We start from the raw sequence: 11,223 nt of genomic DNA on the forward strand, positions 1-11,223 counted from the left end.
TTCCGCCGCGGACTCTATACGGACAGAAAATGGGACTGAATCCGCATGCGGACCACACGCCAACTACCTGTGGGCCAGCCGAAAACGTGGCAAAGAAGGGAAGTGAAATTCTGGGAACTGTTGAGAAGTGAGGAAATGAGGTTTACTGTGTTAAATCTGAGCCAAACTTTGAGAGCTCATAACTCAGAGCAGAGTGTCGAGCGTGTTCCAATATTTTGTGGGAGCTCTATTGGAGGGGTCCTTGACCTCCTGCCAAAGTTTCATCAAATTCCAAATTTACAAGTGCTTGGGGTTCCCTTGTGAATTGGATGAGTCTTTGTGCCTGTTACACCCAGAAGTCATCCGATTTTTCCTTTATCCGCACATTCCTTGACAGTGCCATCACTGGATTCTGCAAGAGATCGGAGTTGGAGTATGAAACTGAGGATCGACAGCTCAAATTGCTTTAAATTCATTTCACTTTTTTGATCTTTACTCATTTCTTCGCTACATTTATTCTTTCTTTCTGTCTTTTTTAATCATTCTCATATCGACATGACTTTACTTTTTCTCTAGATGTCACAACTCCTATCAAATCTTATTAATCAATTAATTACATCTTTCCGTAGGTATGATTTTATTTCAATCTATTTTCGCCGAGCTCTCGTTGCTCATTCATTTTTCTTGTCGGTTTCACTTTTTTAAAGTTAAAACTTTTATTGTTATTTCTCATCTGAAAATAAAGTAAATCAAAGAAATAGTTTTTTTAAACTTTACAGAAATCGCGCAATTTAAAGACTTTTTTCCAAAAAACTTCTAATTTCTACAGGAGTCGGTCCGAGGAAAATTTTTTCATTCGGCCCGGCCCGGCCGGGAATTTCCCAACCCTAATTTCTAACGAAAAACATGAAAAATGGATTATTTTCAATGAAAAAAACAAGGAAAAACGATAAATTCAAATTTTATCAACAGAAATTTAATTTAAATACAAGAGAAATCAATTTTTGAAACTTTCGGCTTTGAGGTTACGGTATTTTTTCGAAAATCAGATGGGTAGAAGACAAGAAATACTTCCTGGAAAATCTAGGATCACAAAAAAAACACAAAAGTTTGAACTGGTACTGAAAAACAGAAATAAACTGTCATATTTCCCATATTTTCGCGTCAAAACCAATGAAACCTATTTATTAGCAGACTTGCAACGGGCCGGGCCGGGCCGGGCCGGAATGAAAATTTCCAGGGCCCGGCCCGGTCGGCCCGGAAGTTCAGTACTGAAAAAAATTCAAATTTTTTTTTCGAAAATTTCCAGATTTTTTTTGAAAAATATTTCTTAAAAACAATTTTTTGTAGTTTTCGAAGGTTTTTGAAAAACATACTTGAGGAAAAATATGAAAAATTTTCAGAAAATAAATTTTTGGACAAAAAATTGTAGTGGAAAAAGTTCAAAAATTCAAATCCGGGTCGACCGGGCCGGGTCGGGCCAAAACCGTGCCGGGCCGGCGGGCCGGCCCGGAATCTTGCAAGTCTGTTTATTAGGACTCCTCTCTTCAAAACGCTTGGAATGAGCTGATATAACTCTGTGAGTTTTGCTCCAAATCAATTTTCTTCAACATTTTTGAATTCTTCTCGTCAAGCCGCTTCGAATGAGTATAATCATGGCCAGATTTGCAGCACTTAGGGTCTCACCACGAAAACTACCTGGGTTACTGTAGTTTTCGTGGTGAGACCCAACTTGCTTCAAACCTAGTCGTGATTATACTCATTCGAAGCGTCAAGACGAGAGAAATCTGAAATTGTAATCAAAATTCGATTTTGAGCAAACCCCAGAGAGATATAGCAGTTAATGTATTTTCAGATCGGCACGGACGTACTGCTACAGGGCAGTTTCCTTCAGGTTCTATCTCTCATGTAGTAGAAAGAAGATTAAAATGTCCTCCCGCGCGGGAGGGAGTGTAAACAATCAACGCGGTGGCCGACGAACGAACACATTTTCCCCCTTCTCTAACCTTCATTCTATACTACTTTGTACACTGGTGACCCCGATTGTGTGCTGGCAATAAATGATTGTATACAATCAAACTGGTGGTGTCTTCTTTCGGAAAACTCCAGAATTTTAGGTTCAGATTCCGAATCTGAAATGAAATTCTGAAAGTTAGGACGCCTTTCGTTTTTTTTTTCACACTAAAATTATTTTTCAAGCTATGTTTTCTATTTTCAGGAAAATGTCGGATGAAGATGATGTTGTTGCTGCTCAAGCAGAGGACGTACCTGATGTGGATTCCGCTACAAAGGTAGAAACTGAAAATCGCGACAAAAAAGTTCTGACTGAACCTAAAAACGCAGAGATTGCCACCCCAAATTTAAAATGTCGTACAAAAAAAAAATGAAATAAATATGCCGAAAAATTTTTTTTTTGAATTTCAAAATTCCTTTTGATAAAACAATGCGTTTCAAGAAAAAACTTTTAAAAAATCGTTGAGAATAATCTCGAAACGGACGAACTAAAACTGTGACCACTTTGAAATTGACCACTTTGAAATTTTGAGTAATTTTGAAGTTTTCAAGTTTAATTTTATAAATTTACATATTTTTCTAAACACTTTGAGACCCATACTCTCAAATCCTCACATATCGGGTAAAATCTTCAAATCAATGCTCTCATTCCAGACTGCCGACGAACTGTTCGAAAAATTGGTCGAGTTGGAGAAGAAAAGCAAAGAAGGGCGAAAAACGCTCAAAGAAAAGACTGAAAGTGTGGAATCTATCAAAACGAAAATATGTAATATGCTGAAGAGTTCAAGATCGGAAGACACAAAAAAGAAGGTGAGTGTGTCCAAATGTCCCGACTTGGAAAGGCGTGTAACTTGCATCAAACTCAATATTATAAGCTGAAAATTTACCAAAATGTAGATCTTGAAATCGACTGAAAGTTGGTTGCAATTGAACATCTGAAAATTTTCTAAAGTCGGCTGGAATCCCTTAAGATCGATTGAAATTCATTGAAATCGGTTGAAAAAATCGCATTCCGTACAACTCTGGTCCTGACATCCGGATAAAAAGACGGATAGATAGTTACGGATGTTTTTCTGTGTATCTAAACGGACATCCGGATCTTTAGAGTCTAGACTGACAGACAAATGTGTAAAAGGATGATAAAACCTTTTTCCCCTCAAATCCATTTAAGAGGCACTATCTGTAAGAGTGAGAATGTTTGTGTTGCGCCTTGGCACAGTTGCAAAAAGTTGTTTCAAACCGAACTCTTTTTACAGCATATGTACCCCTATGGTAGTGATTTACAAAAAATATGTCATCAGTCATCAATGACGTCATCCTAGGAAAATATGACCAATAATTGACTTTTCACCCAAAAATTCATAAAAATTTAAATTTTTTAGATAACTTTGCGGAACTTTCGGTACATGTTAGAAGTGTTTTTGACTACCACTACACAAATTTCCAGCCCTCCAGACACCCCAGAAACCGTTCAGTTAAATTTCATTTTCATGTTTTTTCAACTTTTCTCAAAAAACCCATCTAGAAGCCATAAAATTTCAAATCGTATTCATATTTCCCGCAAAGTGTTCTATTAAATCCAATTAAAATTGTAAAAAAGTAGGTGGACCATTTTGAGATATTTCGATTTTTTCAAAAATCACATAAGGGTCCCCCCTTATGAAAAAATTTTTTTCACCAAAAATTCGAAAAAAAAATTTGTTCCGAAAACAATCAGAATATTGATAACACACATGAAATAAATCAATTTCGAGATTTTACACCTCAGAAATTGGTTTGAACAGATTTCGTATTTTTCTTCATCAAAATTTTTTCCCATTTTTTGAGGTTTTCATCAGTTATTTGTACAGAAGCCATAAAATTTCAACTTATGCACTAAATTCCCGCAGTATTTAACATACGATCCAATTAAAATCATCAAAAAGTAGGTGGACCATTTTGAGATATATTCATTTATTTCGAAAATCACATAAGGGTCCCCCCCATGGAAAAAAAATTTTATCGAAAAAATAGTTCGACATTATTTCGATGCAAAAATGTTCAAAATTTATATCAAACCAGCCTGGCTGCCGCGCCTTCGGCGCTTCATCCGGCTGGCATGTTCTTATTTTCCTAAACACCCTCTCACGAAAGTGTTCACGTGGCCGAGTGGTTAACGCTCACGCCTGTCGCTGAAAAGGCGAGGGTTCGACTTTTGCCCATGGCGCGCTCTCCCCTTTATTTCTCAAAAATCTTGCGGACATCCTGAAAAACACACCGACAAATCCACAGACAGAGCCCACACGCGTTTTATATATAAGAATGATATTACAAAGCTAATTGTAAAAAAGTTTTGAACATTTTTGCATCGAAATAATGTCGAACTATTTTTTCGATAAAATTTTTTTCCATGGGGGGGACCCTTATGTGATTTTCGAAATAAATGAATATATCTCAAAATGGTCCACCTACTTTTTGATGATTTTAATTGGATCGTATGTTAAATACTGCGGGAATTTAGTGCATAAGTTGAAATTTTATGACTTCTGTACAAATTATTGATGAAAACCTCAAAAACTGGGAAAAAATTTTGATGAAGAAAAATACGAAATCTGTTCAAACCAATTTCTGAGGTGTAAAATCTCGAAATTGATTTATTTCATGTGTGTTATCAATATTCTGATTGTTTTCGGAACAAATTTTTTTTTCGAATTTTTCGTGAAAAAATTTTTTTCATAAGGGGGGACCCTTATGTGATTTTTGAAAAAATCGACATATTTTTTGTAAATCACTACCATAGGGGTACATATGCTGTAAAAAGAGTTCGGTTTGAAACAACTTTTTGCAACTGTGCCAACAGGAATCCTCATCTTACAGACAACGCCTCTTAAATTCAATTGTTTCAGTACATTGGAATGTTCGAGAAGCACTTAGCGGAAGCTAGTGAAGAGTGTGCCGCTGCGCAACATGTGATGGATGGAATCAATAAAAGAGTCGAACAATTAAAGGATCGATTGCTAAAAGCTCACGAATCGTTACGTGCCGCCGGGAACGGGGTGTCAGAACAGGTGAGTCTCGCGTCAAAAAATGAACATAGGACTTCTGGAGACACAGACCAACTGACAGAGATGAGAAATTATTCCCGTCAAAAGTAGACAACTCTAGCTAAAAACCGTAAAAAATCTTGACATTTCGAAACTTTGAATGGAAAATAGCAATGATAGTTTCGTAACGTCCAGTTTCCAAATGTCTGATCTGAATTGTTTTCAATACATACCGAGACATCTGAACACACTTGACCTTAGTTGTCCGGAATGACATTTTTCGATTTCCGGAATTCGGAACCCGGAATCGGAATGAGATTTTACATTTTCCGGAATCTGGAATCCGGAAGCGGAATCAAATTTTCAAAATACGGAATCCGGAACCGGAATGACGAAAAAACCCGGAATTCGGAATGATTCGATGAATGCCAAGTCATTTTTTCGAGTTTTTTCAATGATAAATAAAGTTTAAAACTACTTTTGAGGATCAAAACCGAAAGAGAAGTACTACAGTCGGTTTTTAAGCTCAAATTTTTTTTTAAAATTTCAACTTTTCGATTCCGGAAAAAGGAAACTCAAAAAATCGGAATCCGGAATCCGGAACCGGAACAGGAGCGTCAAAAAAATACCCGGAATTCCGGAATTTTGGAATCCAGATTCCGGACAACTATGATACTGACAGGCGTCTGCACATGTTTTAAGGTCTGTATACCTAAAAATATATTGCGTGCAAATTCGAAAGAGCCCGAAGAGGTTTTGGTGGAGCGCAGTTTTAACAACTGTCCTGGGCTAGTAATTAACATATACTTTTTACAGGAGCCAGAAAAGTTGAATCAATGAAACCTCAGCTGCCTCCAATCACATCATTTTCATCCACATGTCTCATCACTTATGCTCATGAACTTACACACTTAATATTCACTCCATTCCTTCACTTCTTTTTTGTAATTTCCAATTTCCAATGCTCAGGTTGATCATAGTTTGGCAACCTCTTCCATCGGCTCCCTGCTTCAATTTTTAATGACCCTCGTCTCCGTCTGTCCCCTAATTTATTTACTTGAGACTCTGTTTTTTTACTGTTCGCTCATAAAATTATTTTCTTGGAATTTTTTAGTCAACGAAAATGAGAATGATATACTTTCAAACCTTCAGAATGAATAAATTTCAAAGTTAGCAGTTTTACAACCCTAAACTTGACCAATTCATGACTCCTGAACTACCGTATCCCACCAGACTGCAAAAACTGCAAAGGACAGTTGGATGATTAATTGATTTGGCGTAGGAGCGCACACTAACTGGATTAGGAATTGAGCAAAAATCTTGTCCAAGAGGACTACATGACCGCGCGGAAGAACTCTTCCACCAAAGCCTATTTTGTGTCAGGAGAACGAGGATTGTGGAGTTTTGAGCGATTTTAAGGCATACGCGTCTTTTAAAGAATTTTCTGAAGTATGGGAATCTACAATTGAAAAATATGACTCGAGTCCTCCCTCAATACACATTTGAACATAAAACTCTTGTAACTCGGTTTAATCCGTTTCGATTTCAAATCTAAGAATATATTCAGAATCCTCACGACGTCATCTTTCTAGTCACACAATCTAGTTTCAAAACCGGACGGTTTCAATCCGGCCCACAAAGGTCAAAACACACACACAAAACGCAGTGGCCCATAAATAAAAATGTAATAAATAATACACGAGGGAACTCCCCTCCTCCTCCACTATATTTGACCTTTGTATATTATGTACTGCTCTTTTTTGTTGAGCAACTCCAATAAAATTCCAATTTTTTCGCCCGCCATATCATGTTTCGTTTTTATGTATTGTGTATGATACGAACTTTTTTTTGTCTTCCCCTTCTCAGCGGAAACAAAAAATGGAACAAAAAAAAGGATGACGACGTGGAAAAGTTCTGGTCTCTAGAGACATTCTGGAGGGCTTCTCACTTCTGGCAAGATGATCGTCATGACACGTGTCTTCGATATGCCGTCACTTTTTTTGAAAACTTATTTTTCTGGAAAAAAAAATCTAGAAAAATAACTTTTTTTGCAGTGTGTGTTGTCAATAGACCGCGTTTGCCAGAATTCAAAATTTAAGAGTCTGTTATTGCAAATGTGCTCTACTGATAACGAAAAATTCTTTAAAAAAGTGTTTTTTGCACAAATTCTGATGCAAATGCGCTCCATTGACAATGTAGAAATCACAAGTAGAGCGCGTTTGCTGTGATTTTGTTGCATCTATATCTGTGTATCTGTTTGTCCAGATGTCCAGATGTTCAGTTTTTTTGTTCCCCTCAGAATGATAGTAAATGCGCTCTGTTGATAATATGATTGAAAAAATATGGATGTCAATAGAGCGCGTTTACTAAACAGACAAAAATTCAATCTGAGTGCAAATACGCTCTACTGTTAAAACTCATAAAAAGGAGTAGAAATAGAGCCGCAATTGAAATTTTTGAGGTTCAGGAGGAAAACGCGCTCCGTTGATAATTTTGTTGTTGGAAACAAGAATAGAAAAAGCGCTCTATTGCAAAAACGTAAAAACTATCAAAAGAGCGTATTTCCTGATGAAAACCCACACCACCATGAAATATCCGTGAAGCGCATTTTCTCGCTCTATTGCTATTAGCCCGGCACAGTTCTTACAACTGCGCTCCACCGAAATTCCCTTGAAAAATGTCTTTTTTTCTCTGAGTCTCTCAATTTCGCCCACAATTTTCTTCGGTTTCGGTAGAGCGCGGTTGTAAGAAGCGTACCTTGCTAATAGTCACTAGAAAACGCGCTCTGTTGCAAAAACTGAACAATTTTCAAAAGAGCGTATTTTCTGATGAAAACCCACACCACCGTGAATTTTCAATGGAGCGCTTTTTCTCTTAGCTGTGGCAAGTATGCTGCAAACCCGCTCTATTGAAAAACCTGTCTCAATGGAGCGCGTTTCCACTAACCAGAAGCCCCTCCCCCTACCAAAAAGAGCAATTTAAGGTCCAAGTGGTGTCCAGATGTGTCCAACAAGTAGAGACAATGATGATGATGAGAAAAAGGGGGGGGGGGGTCCTAGAGGGTCTGATTGAAAAGGGGGGATGGAAGAAAGAAGTCTGCTGTAATTGCGCATAGGAGAAGTGTCTGCTGTCTCTCACTCTCTCTCTCTACCAGTCTGGAGACCCAGCAGCACCAACATACTAACAACTACTAGGGGACCAGGGGGAGGAAACGTTTTCTAATGTAAAAGAGGGGGGGGGGGGCTTTGGGGCTGTGTGTGCTCCTACTGCTCCCCCCAACTGGGCACCAGTAGCCTTCCCTACACTACTACTAGGGACCCCTCTCCTCCATGCATTGGCAATAAAACTGGCGGCACCCTCTGCCTTCTCTGCGTCTCCACTCTCTCTCTGGGTACCCCTAGCCTTCTGGGGTGTGGTTCAAATGTTAGTCTGTTATACTGCTTGACTGGATAACTCTCTATTTCTCCCACTCTCAAGATTCTCTTATTACTTTTTGACCTCTATGGTAGATCACAACTTTTATGTATCTCTCTTGAAGATATTGATGACGTTGGATCGCAATCTTATGAGCAACGTCATTTTTTTTGACAGCTAGAATAGACAAACTGACAGGATATGTCATGAAATGTCAGAATTTTTTTGTCTGAAATTTTTTTTTCCTTGTCTGGAGAATAAAAACGACATTTTTGTCATTTTTCATTTTTCTGCAAATCTGGTTATAAGAATGTTGGAAAAATAGTCATAATTAAATGAAGACTGTGGGGGACTAGTTGTTTTTCTAGGCCACCAAAATTGTAAACTTTTTTGTTAAAACGACATGTATGTACTATAGTCTAGTTTTTTGCAAGAATCGATTTTTATTCTTTTCTAGAAAGTTTATTGCTTTTTCTTTAGAAATTTTAAAAAGAAAATGGGTTTTTTATTTTAAAAAAAAAGAGAATTTACGTTCGACTAATTAAACATTTACCTGTTTTGAATTTAGTTGATCCCATCTGTCTGTGTGCCTGTCACTCCGGATGTCCAAAAGTTTGTAACATAGATTAGGTTTTTTTGCAACAATAATCCAGGTGTATGTAATTTGTAGCCTTTAGGATATATGGCTTAAAAGTATGACTAGAAAGCTGAAATCGTGAGGATTCTAAATTTGTAGTCAATTTCGGAAAATCGTAAAAACTAACTGGGTTACAGCGTTTTCGAAGCTTAAAATTTTTGCTATAACTTGAATTTTACAAAAAATTCAGATTCCTCTTGTTTTCATCGTTCCATGTGTACCAGAGTTGTCCGGGATCCGGATTCCGGATTCCAAAATTCCGGGTCTTTTTGTCATTCCGGTTCCGGATTCCGGATTCCGGAAACTGAAAAATGGCATTCCGTACAACTCTGATGTGTACCAAATAATCGATGTGACCTAGAAAATTGAACTCACCATTTTTTGGTTCAGGATCTGAACCTTGACCAGTTAAAAGAAATTGATTTAATTAGATAGCATCATCCAACCAAGTATTTCAATTTCAAATCACCGTCTAATTTTGTTTTTGAAACCCCAAATCACTCAATACTGACCAATTTAGTAAAAATGACCAAGCTTTACGCGTTTTTCACAATTTTAGTCTGTTTAATTTCGTTTTTGCCCACTAAAAAACATTTCATTGCAAAGAAACCAATTTTAATCCAAAAAATTGGAAAAAAAAGGTTTTCGTAAGTCTGTTTGTCCGGACGTCAGTTATTTTGGCTCAGCCTTCCTCAAAACTTTCTAAAAATCCATGATCTGCAATTTCTCCTTAAAAAATCCATTTTTGCAAGACCCCTTCTACTCCTTAAAAGTCACTCCCTTCCCCAAAAAAAACGCCTCCCATCTCCAACCCCCGTGAATAAAAAAAAGAGTCAATTGCCCTTATCCCACCACCACTTTTCTCTTAAACCAACCAACAAAAGTGGATAGAGAAAAAGGAATCTCTCCAGATTGCTCTTCATTTATCTTCGCCACACACACACACATGTACATGTACATACTTCTTCTTTTTTTCTTCTTTTTCTTTTTTCTTCCGTCAGTGAGGAAGAGTCCAGCCACCCGGAAAGCTTGTCTTTCTAAACAAGTGCACCGCGGGTTTTTTTCTTTTTTTCATCCAAAGAGAGAGTCTATTCATTCAGAAAAACGTTTGTAACATAGATTAGGTTTTTCTTGCAACAATATGATCCAGGTGTTTGTAGTTTGTAGCCTTTTCTATTTGATTTAAAGATATGAGATATGACTGTGACTGGAAAGCTGAAGTCGTGAGGATTCTGAATCTGTTTTCAGTTTTGGATAATTATGAAAACGAACTGAGTTTCAGCGTTCCTCTTGTTTTCAGCCTTCCAGATGTACCAAGTATGCAAATAAGAATGATGACGTGGCCTAGTCCTTCCAATCCAATGCTCTCTAATCTTTTTGGCTCAGATCATTGAACAACAATTTTATACTCTATTTAATTAGATGACAACATCTAACCAAGTATTTTAATTTTGAATTACCGTCTAATTTCGTTTATGAAACCCCAAACCCATCACTACTGACCAATATACTCAAAATGACCAAAGCCTGTGCTTTTTTACAACAATTTAACTCTGTAGGTTTTCCGCGTGGCCGTGTAGTTCTCTCGGAAAAGATTTTTTCTCAATTACCTTTTTCCCTAACGAATGTTCGTAGTTTTTTCCTATTTTTTCTATGTAAATGTTGGAAAAAGTGAGGAAACAAGGAATTGAACAAAAAATGTGGTCCGAGCGGACTACACCGCCGCGTGGAAAACTCATCCATCAATTAAAAAAAAGGAATACTGAATATGACTTCAGTCCTGATTTTCCCGTCCGTTTCTTCTGTATTGTACATTTTTATTTTTGTATGGAGTTCTCTTATCCACCCTTCATTCTCTATTTTTTTGAAGACCCACATTTCTTTAAGTCGTAAGACAGTTATTGTAAAGGTCATTCTCTGTTTTTGGACGTTCAAAATATTCTAGTTTTCAAACAGCAAAATCTTTTCCTGAAGTCAGAAATATCCAAATCACCTCGCATTTTTTTCTGAGCACTATTTTTCTATGCTTGCAAACGGGTCTAGGGCGTAACTCGCTTGAAACGCTACATTATGAGCTAAAAAATATACTAAAATGTAGATCTCGGCGAGCTCTATGTCCGTGACATACTACGGGCCGCGTGGCTATTCGTTAATGTG

The 11,223-nt window shown here is 37.3% G+C and overlaps 1 protein-coding gene across 1 annotated transcript; it reads left to right on the forward strand.

Annotated features, from left to right (window-relative positions):
* Positions 1-2,201: 2,201 nt before the first annotated feature.
* Positions 2,202-5,126, forward strand: GCK72_004510 (uncharacterized protein; the record flags this gene model as incomplete). Its single annotated transcript, XM_003101044.2, has 3 exons — positions 2,202-2,270; positions 2,647-2,802; positions 4,878-5,126. 3 exons carry the CDS (start codon positions 2,202-2,204, stop codon positions 5,124-5,126), a joined length of 474 nt encoding a protein of 157 aa, XP_003101092.2.
* Positions 5,127-11,223: the final 6,097 nt, after the last annotated feature.

This window comes from Caenorhabditis remanei, chromosome II, assembly GCF_010183535.1.
Source record: "Caenorhabditis remanei strain PX506 chromosome II, whole genome shotgun sequence".
Lineage (NCBI taxonomy): Eukaryota > Metazoa > Nematoda > Chromadorea > Rhabditida > Rhabditidae > Caenorhabditis > Caenorhabditis remanei.